The 19,938-nt window shown below is 38.9% G+C and overlaps 1 protein-coding gene across 4 annotated transcripts in view; it reads left to right on the plus strand.

Annotated features, from left to right (window-relative positions):
- Positions 1 to 19,938, plus strand: part of FRMD4B (FERM domain containing 4B) — a 193,989-nt gene that overhangs the window by 133,903 nt on the left and 40,148 nt on the right. For all 4 annotated transcript variants that reach the window (XM_055557789.1, XM_055557788.1, XM_055557791.1 and 1 more), the window contains exons 8-11: positions 11,640 to 11,723; positions 13,232 to 13,297; positions 15,489 to 15,546; positions 16,979 to 17,065. In XM_055557789.1, coding sequence (XP_055413764.1) covers positions 11,640 to 11,723; positions 13,232 to 13,297; positions 15,489 to 15,546; positions 16,979 to 17,065 — 295 coding nt within the window. The remainder of the gene's footprint in view (positions 1 to 11,639; positions 11,724 to 13,231; positions 13,298 to 15,488; positions 15,547 to 16,978; positions 17,066 to 19,938) is intronic.

Below are 19,938 nucleotides of genomic sequence, written 5' to 3' on the forward strand. Positions count from 1 at the left end.
TTGACCTTCTTTCCTGTTTTAAATTGTAGATTTTATCTCTTTCTTGAAAACCTCCCTGTGTTCATATTATGTGTTCATTCTGTTATTCTGTTCCTGTGGTTCTCAAGTCATTTATTAAACAGATTGCTGGGTCCCAGCTTCAGCCCTTCTGGTTCTATAGGTCTGGAGTGGGGTCCCAGAATTTGCATTTCTAACACATCCTCAGATAGTGCTGATGCTGCTGGCCAGGGGGTTTAAGAGCTACTGTGTTTTCTCATGCTCGACAACCTTTAATATCCCTTTACCTGGGAATTAGTAGAGAGAAATTTACTGTTAGAATTCCCTAGTTATACAGTCAGGAAGGTAAGGAACTGGATTCATCATTGAAGGCCAAGTTCCCAGATAACTGAAAGAAACATGATGATTATTATTTTTTTTTAATTAAAAAAGGGTGATGTGAAGGCTATCTGGCCACTGAAAAAATGCTCTAAGTAAACTGATAACATATCTTAAACTGCTAACAACCAAAGTGTTGACCAACACTGATATCATAGTTGAGGAAATTAGTGCTTATGTTCTGTATCCAAGATCCTTCTAATAATACCATGGTTAAGCAAGCTGTCAGGGCTTCCCAGGTGGCACTAGTGGTAAAGAATCCGCCTGCCAATGCAGGAGATGCAGGTTTGATCCCTGGGTCCAGAAGATCCCCTAGAGGAGGAAATAACACCACTCCAATATTGCCTGGAAAATTCCATGGACAGAGGAGCCTGGTGGGTACAGTCCATGAATCACAAAGAGTCTGACATGACTGAGCAGACATACACACATCCTTAAAGACCAGGTCCACCCAGAATGCTTTAGTAGTTGCATTGACACCTGTTGCACCATTTAACAAACATTAAATACACTTTTTCTGGCTGTTGTAATCATTGCCATGGCCCGTTCCTTCAGTTTAGTGCAAAACTTTGACAGCCAGGTCAGCTCTCCAGCAAGCATAGATAAGAAAGGGCTTATCACCAACCTCTGTGCAGGCAATTCCAGAAGACTGGCAAACGTTTCTAATTTACACCAGTTCCTAATGACAGTAAATCTTTAGCTTACACAGAGCACAGTATTAAATAGAGCTCCCAGCTGTGATAACTCGCTTGGATTCTTGGAGGCCCCTTAGGTTGTCTGGTAGACTTTATCTTGAGTGTTCAACAGGCATTTACTATAGCTTTTTTATATTTGCATATGCGTTTAATGGGACTTCCCTGGTGGTTCAGTGGTAAAGAATCTGCTTGCAATGCAGGAGACCTGGGTTTAATCCCTGGGTTGGGAGGATCCCCTGGAGAAGGGATTGGCAACCCACTGCAGTATTCTTGCCTGGAGAATTCCATGGACAGAGGAGCCTGGTGGGCTATAGTCCATGGGGTCACAAAGAGTCGGACACGACTGAGAGACTAAACAACATACATTTAATCAAACATGGATTTTGAGTTACGCTTATATGTGGGTGAGAAGAAGACTCCAGTCCCAGGTTACTTCCTAAAGAGCTTAATTTTTGTCTTGGTGACATTTGACACTCATTTCCATGGGTCATTGTGCTTTTCAGATAAGGAAGAGCTTTAGCATCAAAAAGAAAAGAAAAGTTTGAGGCTTGGCCTTTTTTTTTTTTTTTAAGTGTTCTATAAACCTAGGGATGCTCCCACACCAAATACTGACAGTTACCATCTTCAAGGGATCTCATTCAGTGATTGGTTTGCTCCAAAACGGCCAGCAACCACCGTTTGCTAATTGCCTGAACTCCCTTGCCCTCCAGCCTCAGCATGGCAGGTGGCTGATTATAACTGTGGGCAAGTCCCCAACTAGGCACAAACAGGTGCACACATCTGCTGGGGGTGGCTGTTTCCACACAACTGCTCCAGCACACACAAAGGATGGCCTCAGTTTTGCCAGCCACGTGGCTGTCTCAGAAAGGGGTGAGGTTGGCACATTCCTCCAGGGCTTGTGAGATCAGGAAAGAAAAACAAAAGCCTGTGAAAGGGGGTTCTTGGGAATGCCAAAAACAATCATCGAGGCAAAAGGAGCCGCTGGTGGCTAACTGGTAACGGTGGGTCCTGGGCCGCTTCCTTCTAGAAAGCTGTAAGAATACGAACGTGGAATACCTGATGACGAGGGCAGGGGTGGGGGTTTAGCCTAAGTCATCAGATAAAATGCAGCATTCTTCATTGTAGCATCTGAATTCCTGTTGAAAGGATGAAGAATAGCAATTTCTGGTTTGTTACCGACAAGTAGAAAGTCCTGTAGATTTATGGGCATTGTCTCTGGCTAGGACTTAGAAAAAGCAGTCCCTCTTGGCAGTTCTAGTCAAGTGAGTCTTTAAAATAACACTTCCACTGCATGAGGCTCAAGAACGTCCACACAGAGTGAGTGTGTTTACTCCTGGGGAGAGGCAGAGACATCTCGGTCCAGGCTTGCTTACATCCAGCTGGTCAGGGGCCCTCCTTGGGGATTCTGAGGTCGCTCCTCATTCATACAAACCCAGCCTCCCGCCCTGCCTGCCTGCCTGCCTGTCTGTCAGCCCTGGGAGGGGAGGGCCCCTCTGTGCTCTAGCCAGACCTGGGCCTCCCCACTTTTCCCCCACCCACTCGCAGGATCCACGTGGTCTCAGCTCCCAGGCAAATTCCCCAGCTGGGGTTCTTCAGAGTGTGAACAAATAAGCATTCAGCTACTGTCAGTCCACTCACACTTGAAATCCTGCCTGGTTCTAAACTCTGAAAATGATCAGGATGAACTTGAAAGTAATCCCCTGGTGTTTCTAACACTTGCCCTCTAACTGGCCCTGGACTTGCTCACCAGCGCCCTACCTTTCACCCACTAGTCATATTTAACTTAGTTTTTGATGTCAATTATATCACCCGGATCACCGGATGTGAATTATATCACCAGATGGCACCACCCTTATGGCAGAAAGTGAAGAAAAACTATAGAGTCTCTTGATGGAGGTGAAAGAGGAGAGTGAAAAAGTTGGCTTAAAACTCAACATTCAGAAAACTAAGATCATGGCATCTGGTCCCATCACTTCATGGCAAATAGATGGGGAAACAATGACAGACTTTATTCTTGGGGGCTCCAAAATCACTGCAGATGGTGACAATTAAAAGACGCTTGCTCCTTGGAAGAAAAGCTATGACCAACCTAGACGGCATGTTAAAAAGCAGAGATATTACTTTGCCAACAAAAGTCTGTCTAGTCAAAGCTATGGTTTTTCCAGTAGTCATGTATGTATGTGAGAGTTGAACTATAAAGAAAGCTCAGCACTCAAGAATTGATGCTTTTGAACTGTGGTGTTGGAGAAGACTCTTGAGAGTTACTTGGACTGCAAGGAGATCCAACCTGTCCATCCTAAAGGAAATCAGTCCTGAATAGTCATTGGAAGGTCTGATGCTGAAGCTGTAACTCCAGTACTTAGGCCACCTGATGCAAAGAACTGACTCATTGCAAGACCCTGATGCTGGGAAAGATTGAAGGCAGGAGGAGAAGGGGATGACAGAGGATGAGATGGTTGGATGGCATCACTGACTTGATGGACATGAGTTTGAGTAAGCTCTAGGAGTTCATGATGGACAGGAAGGACTGGCGTGCTGCATTCCATGGTGTCCGAAGAGTAGGACACAACTGAGTGACTGAACTGAACTGATAATCACCAGGAAGAATGCATAAAACATGCATGAATGGTTTAAAAAACAGATTAGAAGTTGCACAGCCACGTAACCACACCCAGTGAGGAATGTTGTCAGGACCCCACCCCACGCCCATTGTGTACTAGCGCCCCCCTTTCCCAATAAACATTCTCTCTTTCCCCGATTGTACTCTGACTCTATGGAACTTATTTTCTTGTTTTGCTTTATATTGTGTCACCTGTGTATGATCCTCTGTATTCGTTTTGTTTGCTTTCGAACATATTTACAGGGGATGGTGATGTATATATTACTTTGAGTCTTGATTCTTTGCTTAATGTTTGTGAGATTCACCATATTGTGTGAAGCTAAACTGTATTTTCTTTGCTATATGGCATTCCATTATGAATACTATAATTTTATCATTTCTACTGTCATGGGATATTTGGGTTGTTTTCTTTTGTCTTACTGCGAAAAATGCTGTTATAAACTTTATTCTTTTGTGTAAGTTTCTCTAGAGATATTCCTAGGAAAAGATCTCTGGGTCGTGGGGTATGCAGATTTCCAAAATGATCATATCAGTAGAGTTTTCCACTATGGATGGATGGGAGTTCTTATTGTCAAACATCTTGATGTAACCTCTGTGCAGTCTGGTACAAAGTGGTAATCCATTAAAGGTTTACTGTGTGTTCCCCTGAGTTCCTGTAAAGGTGAACACTTGATTCTGCCTGTTGGCCATCTGGGTTTCTACCTGTGCCCTCCTTGGTGAGAGATACAAGCCCTTTCACTGCCGGGCCATCCATCTCAGCCATCTTTGTATCTTCTTGGTCCTCTGGTGTCATAGCCAGCTCCTCAGCTCAGTCACTTCCTTGTTGGTGGTGACTTGTTAGAGGTTTCCTGTACTAAATACATTCTTTCAGAAAAGTGATACTATGTATTCACGGGAAAGGATGTTTTGCAATAGTGCAAAGGAACAGATTTGGAGGATTAATAGGCACGTTCTCAAACACAAAGAAATGAGGCTGTGTTTTTTCCTGAGAGTAATCTTTTGGAATGGTCCGGATTCCACATTTGTCAAAATTATTTATGTTTCTCATTTATTCATGCCCTACTGACACTTTGCACTGTAAATAAATTATCTGAAACTGGAAACCAAGTTGAACTGAGAACTATACATGCTCTTCTAATAGTTTATATCGGAAATTGCAAAGTAATGGTCATGGTCTGCTGGTATATATGTTTTATAGGACCTGCAGAATGTTTTACTTTTTATTTTGACTTTTTTTTTTTTTCCTGATGGAGGCATTATTTTGAAATTGCTCTAGGTAAAAATCTGAGATTTTTGCCCCTTTTCAAAACAAGTGTAATCATTATTAGGCAGTAGTGGATCTGTATTCCCATGTGACACAAAAGACCTGGATCTGAGCAGTGTTTCCCCATCAGCAGTGGTGTCTGTTTCCTCAGTATCCAGTCGCCTTTTTCTCCATATTAGTAGAATTTTTAGCGATGCATGTGGCTGCCCAAAATAAAGACTTACACATCCCAGTGTCCCTTGCAGTTAGCAAGAGCCTTGCGATGATTCTGGCCAGTGGGAATAGGGGAGGTGGGCAGCTTTCACGTTCTGCCTGTAATGGATTGGGTATGTCCTCCTTTATTCTTTTTTGCCTACCTGATGGCTAAAATGTGGGTATGGTGATGGGCTATCTTGGATCACATGAAGGATAGCAGCACCCCAGGAATGGTGAAGCAACAGGAGAAGAGATTGGGCCCCTGAATACTTCATGTTATTCCAGCTCTGACTTTTATATCAAGAGAAATTAACCAAAGTGTTGATCTCTGTCTCACACAGTCAAATCTATATTCCAAGTAATACTTCAGGTGGACAACGTTCTCTTCCTCATAGTCCCCATCAGTCCCCACAGTCCCTGTGTCTGCTGCTGAGTTTGACTTGCCCTTCTCAGCTAGCTTACGCAGATGGATTTCTAGTGCCTCTCTCCCATGGGTCCTATTAGACACTTGCATCTGAGATACTTTTATATTCTAACATCTTGATAGTCTAAGGATGACAGAAGAGAAGATTTCTTCAAGTCTAAAAGATGCAATTAGAAGTTTTAGGGTTGGATTATCAGTAGTTTTATAAGAATCCAGGTGAGGGTTTTTCAACCTCAACACTCTTGACAATTGGGGCAAGATAATCCTTTGTTGCTGGGGCCTGTCATGTGTATTGTAGGCTGTATAGTAGCATCCTGGCGTCTGCTCAGTGGCTGCCAGTAACACTTCTTCCCTAGGTGTGACTAAATGTCTTAAGACATTGCTAAATATCCCCTGAGGAGCAAAGTTGCCCCAGTTAAGAACCACTAATTGAAAGTAGATTTCTTTTTTAATCTTTTTAAAAAAATTGGTAGATTTTATTTTTTTAAGGGTAGTTTTTGGTTTACACAAGAGTTGAACAGAAAATCCAGAAAAAAAAAATATATATCTATATATCTATATATCTTATCTTCTCTCCTCTCCCCTCTCTTCAGTTTCCCCATCAGTAACATCTTGCATTAGTGTCATACATTTGTTTCAGATTATCAATATTGGTACATTACTAGTTCAAGATTGCTGGGAGAAATATCAATAACCTCAGATATGCAGATGACACCACCCTTATGGCAAAAAGCAAAGAAGAACTAAAGAGCCTCTTGATGAAAGTGAAAGAGGAGAGTGAAAAAGTTGGCTGAAAGCTTGACATTCAGAAAACTAAGATCATGGCATCTGGTCCCATCACTTCATGGCAAATAGATGGAGAAACAGTGGAAACAGTGGCAGACTTTATTTTGGGCTCCAAAATCACTGCAGATGGTGACTGCAGCCATGAAATTAAAAGACGCTTACTCCTTGGAAGGAAAGTTATGACCAACCTAGACAGCATATTAAAAAGCAGAGACTTTGCCAACAAAGCTCTGTCTCGTCAAGGCTATGGTTTTTCCAGTAATCATGTATGGATGCAAGAGTTGGACTATAAAGAAAGCTGAGTGCCGAAGAATTGATGCTTTTGAACTGTGGTGTTGGAGAAGACTCTTGAGAGTCCCTTGGACTGCATGGAGATCCAACCAGTCCATCCCAAAGATCAGTCCTGAGTGTTCATTGGAAGGTCTGATGTTGAAGCTGAAACTCCAAATCTTTGGCTACCTGATGTGAAGAACTGACTCATTTGAAAAGACCCTGATGCTGGAAAAGATTGAAGGCAGGAGAGGATGAGATGGTTGGATGGCATCACCGACTCAATGGACAGGAGTTTAAGTAAACTCCAGGAGTTAGTGATGGACAGGGAGGCCTGGCATGCTGCAGTCCATGAGGTCACAGAGTCAGACACAACTGAGTGACTGAACTGAACTGAAAGTTCATAGTCACATTATGATTCTCTCTGTGTTGTACTGATTCTATAGCTTTTGACAAATGCATGTCATATATCCATGATTACAGTATTATTCAGAATAGTTTCATGGCCCCCCAGATCCTTTGTGCTCCACCTATTCAAGTGTATTCCTTTTAAAGTAATCTAAACTCTCCTTAAAATGATCCCTAAGCCTATTAATGCTCATTTTCCTTGCTTCTCAGTGATTGATTTGTAACCCAAAAGAAGTCTTAATGAATGAATATTCATTGTTATTTAGGATGTGGGCTCATGATTAACCTTTGGTAATTTATTGATTTATTCAGTCATCATTTCCAGATATATAACATCACATCTTAGAACTGGGGTAGGTTCTAATTGTGCATAGTTAAAATTACTTTTGAAAATGTGTTGGGAAGGTGACCTGTCGAAGACCAAAATTCATCAGGTAGTATTTTTCTCCATTTGAAACACATAGCTGTTTCTTAAGTTAAGCAGTTAAGAAATACAGACGTTTCTTATGATTAGCGAGCATGTATTAAATGCTTAAATACTATACTAGAAAATTCTCAATATGTTGAGAAGCTGGTGCTTTACGGACATAGACACTAAAATCATCTTAAAAGGAAGCAACTTCAAACCTTCCATTTCACACTTATTCTCAACAATGAGCTTTTGAATAGAATGATGGATAGAATTTCCCCCTTATTTCTTCTATCTCTTTTGGCTGAATACATTTGCATAACTTAAAAGCAATATCATGAAATAGAGGACAATTACAGTTACCAAGGCGGGGGATGGGAGGGTCAGATGGATTAGGAGATTGGAACTTACATAAATAAACTACTGTGTATAAAGTAAATGACTAATGAGAACCTACTGTACCGCACAGGAAGTTCTAGTCAATATTACAGCACAGGGAGTTCTAGTCAATATTCTGTGGCGATCTAAATTGGAAGGAAATATAAAAATAGAGTGTATATATATATGTGTGACTGATCCACTTTACCATACAACAAGAAACTAACAACATTTTAAAGCAACTGTACTCTAGTAAAAATTAATTTTAAGAATTACACACAAATTTTTTTTTAAATGCAACTGCATCCTATGACACTTGTTTCTACATGCTCGGATGCAGTATACACATAATACGTATTTGCTAAATGAATGAGTGAATTTGTGGTAAATAGCAGCTTCTCTTCTACTCTAGTGAGGTCTTGATCACCACAAAATTAACTCTAATCCAAAGAAATAAGTAAATGCAAGGTTGAGTTCTTGAAACTCAGCATACAGTTCACATGAACCCAGAAGATAACATACGTGTGGATGGTGGTGATGATTAACAACAAAAGGTATTATCTTTAGTCTGTCACTTCAGAACATATGCATGGATTTTCCCTTGACAAAAAAATTCGTAAGCCAACATCTTTGAAAAGGAAATGGGATTTGAAGGACAGAGGATAAAAGAAATGATTAAGAAAAATAAATATCATTGTGGGAGTTGACAGATGACCTTTCCTTTGATTAAATTGGACTGTGGTATATTTTCGTTTTCAGGAAGCCCAAACCAGTTTCCCCAGATTGTCAATGTGGTTAAGTCATACTGCTCAGATTTCAAATGAATGGAGAGATTTATCCTTATGTAAGAACGGGAGCCAAGTGACTTTTCATTTCCTGGAGTGATTTGTAAAGCCGGATCTTTCACCTTTAGGGAGGGCCACAAGCCTGGTTTTGTAGCATTGACAGGTGCAGATCATACTATCTCCCAGCTAGGTGATACTCTGTCTATTCTCACTGAAAGATGGTAAATTTATGTACAGGTTGCTCAGTGGGTTCACTTGATTGCCCTGTGGCCTGGTGGAGAAACTGATAAAACCAGCAAATGAACCTTCTGTAGACCCTGAAGGAAAACCACTCACACCACACCTCATCAGGTGACAGGAGAGAGCAGTTTCTAATCCAGCACAGTGCAACCTGGGCCAAACAAAACCAGTCAGCACGCCGTGCTTGGTTCCCCAGTTTGACCTGTGACATTAGATCTAGGAGGACTGGATGAATGCTTTGGGAGGAGATGGACCTTGAGTTCAATGTTTTGTCCTCCACTTGCAAGCTCATCTCTTCCAACATCACAATTCACACTGGGGCAAACCTCAGGGAAGCAAATGTAAAAATGCTTGAGTGATGGCTTTTGAAACTAATCGGTTCAGAGGTTTCATTTGTAAGTAGGGGTGAGGGCGAAGGGGAAGCTCCACCTTGCCAGAGATGAGAATATTATGTGGGCTCTCTAGGACACTACTCTGGGAATCTGTCAGGGAATCAGGTGATAGAATACTGTAATTAATCTCTTGGTGTGTCTTGGCCTTTGAAGCCTTCTAGCTCCTCCACCTAATAGCTGTGAGACATTGAACAAGAGGCTTAGCCTTGCTGAACCTCACACTCTTACCTGTGAAGTTGTTGTTTAGTCACCAAGTTGTGTACGACCCTTTTCCCACCCCTATGGACTGTAGCCCACCAGGTGCCTCTGTCCATGAGATTTCCCAGGCAAGAATACTGGAGTGGGTTGCCATTTCCTTCTCCAGGGAATCTTCCCGATGCAGAGATCAAACCCATGTCTCCTGCATTGTCAGGCAGATTCTTTACCACTGAGCCACCTGGGAGGCCCCCTTCCCCACTGCCTCCAGCCCCCGTAAAGTAGTCTGGGTAAATAATAGTACCTGCCACATGAGAAGAGTTGTGATGGGACTTTCATACGGTGAACAGTGCCCTCCAAGTGCTTTCCATGGTACCTAGCTCTTGGTAACCTCAACAAAGGGTGCGTGTGTGCTAAGTCACTTCAGTCGTGTCTAACTCTTTGTGACCCTGTGAATACCAGAGTGCGTTGCCATGCCCTTCTCCAGGGGATCTTCCCAACCCAGGGATCAAATCCATGTCTCTTATATCTCCTGCATTGACAGGTGGGTTCTTTACCATTAGCACCATCTAGGAAGCCGTAGCTAGTGGCAAAAGTATGAAGAGGTGGAAAATAAGAGGAAGGGTTACCAGTATTGTGTTTGAGAAATGCCAGGGTGGTCAGGATTTTGCTCTTTAATGCACTTATCCTAAGCTCCAGTGGATTCTTTTGAGAGTCATGTCTGTTTCAGCGGAAACCGCTTTCTTAAATACCTGGAGCAATTTAAGAGTATTTTCTATCATACAGCACAGGACCAACTATGACTGAGTCATGCTACCTGTTCTCCCTTGTGTTAAGTTCCTTAAAGACCACACCCTTCTCTTTGGACAGCCACAATTTTGCCTTTTTTTTTTTTTTAGTTGTGTTCTCAAAAGTCATTGTTTTGATCACAATATTGTTGATTTGAAACATTATACATTTCATGTATCCATAATGACTCACAGTTTTTAAAGATTGTATTCCATTGATGGTTATTATAAAATATTGCCTATGTGCTCCGGATTTTGCCATTTTAAAATGAGCTGATGTTTCACAAGGTACATTTTAGTTCACCTGATACAATTCAAGGGACATATTGGTTTCATTGGGCTTCCCTTGTGGCTCAGCTGGTGAGAAATCCGCCTGCAGTGGGGGAGACCTGGGTTTGATCCCTGGGTTGGGAAGATCCCCTGGAGAAGGGAAAGGCTACCCACTCTAGTATTCTGATCTGGAGAAGTCCATGAACTGTGTAGTCCATGGGGTCACAAAGAGTCAGATACCACTGAGTGACTTTCACTTAGGTTTCATTAGAAGCACATTTTTCAAGTCATCTTCTGTGATTTCCACAGATGGCCAACTTTGTTCATTTTATTCCAGGAAGCAGTAGGGAAGTAATAGAAAGGGAGTAACAGAAAGGTCTATACACATCTTTTTATTGCAATAATATCTATTATGAAAAAATGGTAATACTGTGTGAATGCTTTTAGGATAACTAGTGTCCCTACATAGTGAATATTATGTAGACACTAAAGATAATTATGAGGGTGCTATAAGAACATGGAGAAAGTATATAATGACATTTGAAACATGCTATATACAAATAGAATATGAAATATGCACAATTATAGGAATACTTTTGTAATAAAATAGATACATATAGGAAATACACAATGAAAACAGCTGTGAGTTTGTAAGGAAAATGAGATTATGGCAATTTAACATTATTTTAATGTTCTTTGGTCTTTGTAAAAGCCTCAAAAATATCATCAGATGACTTGGTTCTCCATTTGAGCACTGTCTTTAGTTAAAGATTATCGCCTTACGTCTGCTCCCAATAACATTTGACACAGCCCAGTGTACTATCATTGGGCTTCCCAGGTGGCTGAGTGGTAAAGAACCTACCTGCAAATGCAGGAGACATGGGTTCAGTCCCTGGGTCAGGAAGATCCCCTAGAGAAGGAAATGGCATTCCACTCCAATATTCTTGCCTGGGAAATCCATGGACAGAGGAGCCTGGTGGGCTACAGTCTATGGGGTCACATGTCACAGAAGAGTCGGGCACAACTGAGCTACTAAACAACAACAAATGTGCTATAATTGTTACTTTTCAGATTTCACCTGATGACCAGCTTGGATAATCATTTAGGTAACAGCAATTGACATATTGTATTACTTTTCTTTTTAGTGATGAAAATGCCAGGAAAGATTTAAAGACACTTCCAGCTTTTCCAACCAAAACTCTGCAGGAGCATCCCTCCCTTGCTTACTGGTAAGCTGAGCCAAGATGGCCCATGACCCCATTGCCATAGCCTCCATTGAGAACTACATGGTCCTCAGGAGACTGCAAGAAATATAAGTGAGGGAAATCTCAAATTGCCTATAATATGTGTCAGACTAATAAGAAGTAGACCTTGATCCTTCTAGTGACAAGGTCTTGTTAAAGCTCTCTGGAGACTGTCATCCCAAGACTTGTAGTCATATGTGGAGAGTAGCCATTTGCCTTTCCATTCAAGTGCATGAAAGATTTGTAGAGTGCTGTTAAGTCATGCTTAGTATATGGGTAGTCACTGTGTAACACAGCCCTCATCTGGAGGAGTACAATGCAAGTGGTATAAAAGACAGATTTCCTTAAACAGAGGTGTTCGTAATGAACAGAAACAATCTGAATGATCAGAGGTTTCATCTACAGCCAGGAGTCATTGTCTATTTTGAGTTGTTTTATTTGTCTGTGTTTTAATGAACCCATAGTACCCATCTCCCATGCAACATTTTTCCTAGAGAAGTACATTTTCTCCCCTTAAACTACTTACATTCCCTTTAAATGTATTTTCCTCAGTTTAAGGCTATGAATCCTGAAGATGGTTTTCCTTTCCATTAAAAAACTGGTTACAAAATAAATGTTCACCATGAATGAGCTATAATATGAAAGTTGGAATATTTCCCAAGTCAATAGTGAGAGTGAGTGCTGAGGCTACATTGCATCCTGAATCTGGAACCTTTTAAATGAATCATTGTTAAGTGACAGTTTCTTAACAGTAAAAAGCAAAGACCGATTACTGTTGATTATTGGGTATATAGAGATAAAAACGTTTATTCTTCTCATTATACTTGAGATGTGACTAACAAGCTACCAGTCTAAAAGGAGGGTAAATAACTGAATGGTGTCGAAGGTGATCAGAGTTCACCCGTTTTTCCCCTTTCTAATCAAAAAGTTTTATCCTAAGACAATAATGAAGGTATTATTACCTTCTCCTAAGGTATTATGTGCACAAGTCATGAGAGTAGAGTATTTTAGATTGAACACTCACGTAGAAGCATTTTTAATTCTTTCTAAATCTTAGCAGTTTAAGGAAAATGTCTATAATACCATACACCTGCTGATCTCTCTTTAAAAACTTTTAATTTCCCCAGCAAGTCTCTCTAGCATTTAATAATATTATTTTGTATTTATTATATTCCATCAGTTATGGGAGAAAATATTAGTTTTTCATTTGATGAATTGATGTTATTTTCCTTTTCTAACAACTTAAGGTTTTAAAAATTTACACATAAGTAAGTTATATAAAATTGTAAACAGTCAAGACAAGGTAGTCAAATGTCTGAGGTCCAAGAGTCTATGTCCTACAAAAACAAAAGTCACCCAGCTTCTATCTCCTGAACAAGTTGGTCTAGGCCTTCTTTCTCAAGTATTTTCAGTGGCTACCTGAAAATCTTGAAATGGAATCTGTACTTCACACAGTCGTATATTGCTCTACTTTTCATTTCCTTGTTTTACAGTGAGGACAGAGTAATTGAACATTATTTGAAAATCAAAGGTCTGACTCGGGGTCAAGCTGTCGTTCAGTAAGTATCTTTCTGAAGATATAGTTGTAATGTCTTCTGTTTGAGAGAGTCATCTGAAATGATTTGTGTTGTATAGTTTGTGTGCATATAGTACCTGGCTACAAGTATCTTGCCATGAATTACAAAACTTCATGGGCTATTCTGTACTTTGGTGTCATCAATTCGGATGCCTACCAATGGCAGGCAGGTAACAAAATGAGATTGTGGTGACTGGTGAATTAGAGAGCTTTTGACCTGGCTGGAGACAGGGCTACTCAGCCTCGCATTCAGGCATAATGTTGCCAAATCATCTAATGTTTTTCAAGAAAAAAAGGAAATTACAATTTTTAAATCCTAATTTTTTTCTTTTTTATTTATTTTAGTTGGAGGCTAATTACATTAAATCCTAATTTAAAAAATTGCAAAGTAATATTAAGAAACTTTAGTACAACGTGAGGCAGACAATACCTGTCTGGAGGCCATGTTTGGTCACCTGGTTGGCAGCTCTGTTTTGGGTGGAACACACAGTGCTAGGTTGGATCATCTGTTTCTTCCTGGTACAAACAGCAGACTGTAATGATAGATTTCTACATTTTAGACCTACAGAGTATCCGTTGTTTATTAAGAACAGTTCACAAGCTACATTGAAGTTTTCAAATTATAAAAACTAAATTTATAATTTTTAAGTTGTAAAAACTAATATAGCATTATTACTATATTGTGGAATAACTTTTATGATGACAGAGGGGTTTTTTTTTGTTTGTTTTTGTAAATCTGCCGAATATAGCACAAATCATGTGAGAAGTGAAATAAGGACTTGGTGGTCACTATTCCCCAGTCAGGTATAGATTTCTCCCACATCCCTGCTCTTGCACTCATCTCCTTTTTATCACAGTATACCTGCTGGGATTTTCAAGGCAGAAATCAGAAGTTAGCAGTTCCAAAGCTGAATCCCTGATTTGTGCCCACCTTCTGAACTGAAAAATAAAAAGGAATAGCAATTTCCATGAATGATTTTAGGTTAGGTTAATGAGCATATTATGAACTGTTCTTGATTAAATGCAGTATCTTCTTATTTCCTTTGATCATTATCGTTATGGCTCCAAGTAAGAGACTGTCTAACTCAGTAGTTAAGGCTCTAGACTGTGGAATCCGACTCACTTTGTGTGGGAATCCTGGCTGTGCTGTGTAATTGCTACCTGGCCTTGGCACATCTACTTAGCTGTTTATATTCACTTACATGGAGACCTTTTACTTTGAAGAATTATCACATTTATTGATTACAAGGTCCAGAGCCACTGATCTTCAAAATGTTATTGAACAGCCCACTTGTATCATACAGGAGTCTCAGTTTTTTGTGGGCAGAAAGGAAATCTTACACAATTTAGTCCACTCCATAAACTCTTAAGGGCTACCCTGGTGGCTCAGTGGTAAAGAATCTGCCTGCTAATGCAGGAGATGCAGGTTTGATCCCTGGGTCAGGAAAATCTCCTGGAGAAGGAGATAGCAACCCACTCCACAATTCTTGCCTGGGAAATCCCATGGACTGATAAGCCTGGTGGGCTACAGTCCATGGGGTCACAAAAGGGTCAGACACGATTGAGCAACTAAACAACAACAACATAAAGTCTTAAAAGAATAAAATAAATACTTGTTGAATTAAAAATAACAAGAGGTATATAATCACTTTAACTTTTTTGAGGGAGTACATACATTTAAAAATCTTATTTACAATAATAGATTTACAGTAATAAAACTCACTCTTTTAAAGCATATATTTCTAAGAGGTTTGACTTAATTTCTAAAATGTACCACCATCAATATATAGATTACCTCTGTGTTTTACTTATTATGAGCAAGACTCAAAAGTTGATTCTAGTGTCTTGCATCATTAAGTGCTAGTTAAAAAAAAACTTGCAATTTGTGTTTATAATAAAGTATAATATGTTTCTGAGTCATAGAAATTTTAATATGCAGACAATAGTATTTCCTATAGCTTTTTGAAATTGAATTTTTGTTAACAACCTTCTAACATTTGAGCGAGGTAAAATGTATTACTCCCTAGAGTGGTTTATTCTATTTCTGCCTTTAGTCAAAGAAGTGGTTTTAATGAGTAAAGCAGATACAAATGGTGTTTCTTTAGATCACTTTTCCCAAAAGGGCCCTCTAACTAATTTAATAAGAGGTTATAACATATATTCATTTTTCATAGGTATATGAAAATAGTAGAAGCTCTGCCAACCTATGGAGTCCATTATTATGCAGTAAAGGTAAATACTTTCATATGACGAAGCTTTCATCATGACTGTGTTATCATATGAGCATTAGTGAACAGCACTAACTTTCTAAAATCACATAAATCAATATGCATATTTATGTAAATTATCTCTAGGAATTTCAGCATTTAGAGTAAGATTGAATTTCTTAAAAAAAATAAAAGCCTGATTGTATCTTGTCATTGTCATAGCAAATTATAAAGCACATTATCTTTTTAAAATGCTAGCTATGTTCAAATGTGTTCCCAAAGCCTCTATTAGCCCTGAAATATTCAGATCATTCTCTTCTGGTACACCTATGTATTTACCTACTTTTGCTTATTTATGTCTTTTCAATTGGGCACCTTTCCAATACTACTAGATGTACATTTCATACCACCTTTGTATGAGAATCATTGGAGAATCATCCCATATCATTTAAGCAGCTTCATAAAATCCTCAAGTTTCTATAAGAATTGTAGTACCCATTTTCAGTTGGTATGTTTTATATTTGAGTAGTATTTTTAGATTTCATACACATGGAGAAATTGACTAAGAAAAACTTTGAGATGATAGAGAACAAAGCATATTGTTAATAAAAGAGTCTAGTTTGAAAGAGGTATAATTTTATACTTGGTCAATCTTGAGTGACTTTCCAAGTTCTGACAGTGTTTGCAATTCCAAAAGGTGGGGAATTGGATCATACATACCTGTATGATGAGGACACCTTTTACTAAAAATATGTACCAATTCCATTTTAATTTCTACTGATTCTTAGTTTGTTTGCATATGGGTATATGTTTAAGCCCAAGTTTTTTCTTTCCCTTTGTCAGTATACCCTTTCTTTGGCAAGACCTAAAAGATAAATTTATGAGTAAAAAAAAAAATTCCTCCTCTCCCCTTATATACCTCAAAGTCATTATTCAAGCATCTTGTCTTTGAATCATTTAACTCATCCGAAGAGTGCTTTAGTATTCCCATGTTCCTTGTTAAGTTTATAAACATTAGGATTTGGAACCACTTTTCTCATCTTGGTAATTCTTTGGAAACTTCCCTGACCTTTATAGCTAGTTACTAATCAAGAGAACAAAGAGCTTTTTTCTTTTTCTTTTTTTAAATGACTAACTGGCTTGGTACTCTGGATTAATTACTGGTTGAATTACTTATATTTTATATCTTCTTTCCAATTGTTTAATCCTAACAGTAATACGTCTTTCTTTTTGATGGTGTTAACAGTATTGGTGTGTTTTGATTTATAGATCTTATTTGAAGGAATTCTAAGAAAGTGTTCTAATAACAAGTCAGGATTTTAAATAGTGTTTTGTTTACCAAGACAAAATTATTTTGACTTGCTGATACTTGTTAAAGCAAGAAATTGGTAGATATTACTTCATCTCTAGAAGACTTAACAATTAGGTCTTGGTTCTCATGTTTTTCCATCTTCTAGGATAAACAAGGACTTCCTTGGTGGCTTGGAATCAGCTATAAAGGAATTGGCCAGTATGATTTGCAAGATAAGGTGAAACCTCGTAAAGTAAGTGTGAATCGTTTCAGACACGGGAACAATAAGCTGTTCTAGAGTTAGAAACGTCACTTTAAGAGGCAACAAGCAATCTTGGGTAAAGAATTTTTGATTTGTGAAGTCCTAGGTGTACAGAAGAGTCAAGTTAAATGTGAGATACTTTTTATAACTCATACCCCATTTATACAGCAATTCCATGTCTGATCATTTATTAGTAAAATTATGCACAAAGATTTAACTACAAGGATGTTGATCACAACATAGTTTATAAGTGTACACATCTAATTTCTATTTTAAGTTAGTATGAACATGATGATGTCATTTGTTTAATAAATTTTATCTATATATAAAAATATATACACACATCCACATACTTATGCATACATATACATCTTTACATTGAATGGATAAACAAATGGATGAACTGTAAAGATGTAAGCCAAAAATTTGAGTGCTGGTTACCTCTCAGGGGTATAGTTACAAATCATCTTCTTTCTACTGTTGCTGTTATCCTTGCTTATCTTTGTTTCACAATTTTCCACATTTAACATGTCTACTTTTGATAAAGGAATTATGTGCTGTTTAATAAAGGTACACTATCTGGTTTGGATTTTCCAGAGCTAATAAGTTACATTCTTGGCAATTTGATTGTGAGATTATTCCTCTTGACCAAGCCTAAGTGTACAATACTTCTTATTGCCTATGTAAGAATTGATGAGTTTGTGTAGATAACCATCGAGCTGCTCCGGCCTACTCAGTATTATAGGAACATAACTTACTCATGCTGGTAGGTTTTGCCACCCTCCCTGTCCTCTGCTGCCATGTCTGGGAATCACAGCTGTTGAAACAACAGCCTATAATAACAGACCGTGGTCCAGCGGCCTGCGCCATCACATCCCTACATCACAGCCTTAAATAGCTCTTGGCACTTCCATCTGTCTCTGGCTTTAATGTGTACTAGAAAAACAGCCATGTTTTTCATAAAGTCAGGCCCTGTTCATAATACCACATGCTCTTCATCTTCTAAGTGTCCATTCAGCTTCAATTGGTGCTTACAATCTTCCTTTGAGTTTAGGCAATAAATAAGCTACCCTTTTCTCCTCGTTTTATGGTTGTGAAACTGGCACAGAAAACATGAAAGGGTGTCTGCCAGAGCAAACCACAGTCTCCTTTGAATGCCCATTCAGCTCTCCTGGATCAGACTGGCTGGGCACTGTGGCTTCCTATTGGGGACTCTCAATAGAAGTAAGACAGCATTCAACAGAGATCTGCCTGGTGACTGACAGTAAGCAAACCTGTGTGTAATTACACAGTTAGAACTTGATCTCTGTAATTTTGGCCCAGTGACCCAGATCAATTGAAATAAGGAATACCTAATTTCCAGGAGGAGTATAAGTAATTAGTGGTTGTGTTATGTTTTGGGTTCGAGTTTTTGTTTGTTTGTTTGTTTTGGTGGTGCCACAGGGCCTATGGGATCTCAGTTCCCTGACCAGGCATTGAACCCTAGTCGCAGCAGTGAAAGCCCTGAACCCTAATCGCTAGGCCACTTAGGGAACTCCCCAACAAGGATGTATTTGAAAGTTTGTTTCTAAGATTAAATTTCTAATAATGATAAATAATGATAAATTTCTAATAAAGAAATGATAGGCATATCATTTTTTGAATATTTTTCAAAATCATTTTTCTGTGCAGTTATATATTTTGATGTTTTTAGAAAACGTTTTAAATAATCATTTTAAAAGAAACAAACAAAAAAAGCACCTACTATAGAAGCATGTCAGTTGGGGTAGCAAGTCCTTCAGTCTTCATCCCTCACCTGTTTATAAACATTGTCAAGAGGCCGATACTGATTCATACAGACTTTGTCAGTGTGTATACCAAGCAGCAGCAGCATCATACCAAGCTTTTACAGCGTGAAAGAAACCTTACTATATATACTATTTCTTTTCTTTTAAAAAAAAAAATGTATTTATTTCTGTATTTTGACTGTGCTGGGGCTTAGTTGCAGCACATGGAATCTTCACTCATGGCATGTGAACTCTTAATTCCAGCATGTGGAATCTAGTTCCCTGACCAGGGATCAAACCCAGGTCCTCTGCATTGGGAATGTGGAGTCTCAGGCGCTGAACCACCCGGGAAGTCCCTGTATGCTATTTCACACTATGTCATATTTCTTCAAGCCACTTATAAAACCGATCTCTTTTCACTCTTTTTAAAGCTGCCTAGTTCTCTATGGTGTCGAAATACTTTATTTAACCAGTTCTCTCATGATGGACGTGTGGGTTGTTTCCACTGCTAGGAGGATGGATTTGGAGCATAATGAGTTTCTTATTGAAACTAGCCCCTAGTTTTATCTATTGTGTAGGATCAAATGACTGTCTATCATGTTTTCTTATGGCAGACCTCATCTCGGTTGACTTTTTTTTTTGGTAATTTATTTCTTCCCTGAATTTTACGTTAATAACATTTCTTTAAAATTGTTTGTTCTGAATTTGCATGTAAAATATAACTTAAATTGACTCACAAATAATTTCTTAGCTAATGTGCCTTGAGAAAATTGAGATTCTCACAGACTCTAAATGGATCTACTAAAAACAACCAGGCTTTCTTCCAAAATAATGGTGAATCAGAATCTGCATGGTAAATATTGCTGTTAATTTCCTTTCAGTTGCTCATGACTCACAGGCCTTTCTTCACAGTCACAGTTTCATAGAAATTGGTAAATATTGTTTGACACTGATCATAATCAGGTATGCTTGTTCATTTTAGAGTCTAGACAAGGATCAGAAGCCACTTCCTTCTAGAGTTTTCCTATTTCATTTTTATGATATGCCACTCAGTTTGAAAGGGACCATAAACAGATCATCTGTTGTCATCACTGTCTT

Source organism: Bubalus kerabau, chromosome 20 (assembly GCF_029407905.1).
Source record: "Bubalus kerabau isolate K-KA32 ecotype Philippines breed swamp buffalo chromosome 20, PCC_UOA_SB_1v2, whole genome shotgun sequence".
Lineage (NCBI taxonomy): Eukaryota > Metazoa > Chordata > Mammalia > Artiodactyla > Bovidae > Bubalus > Bubalus kerabau.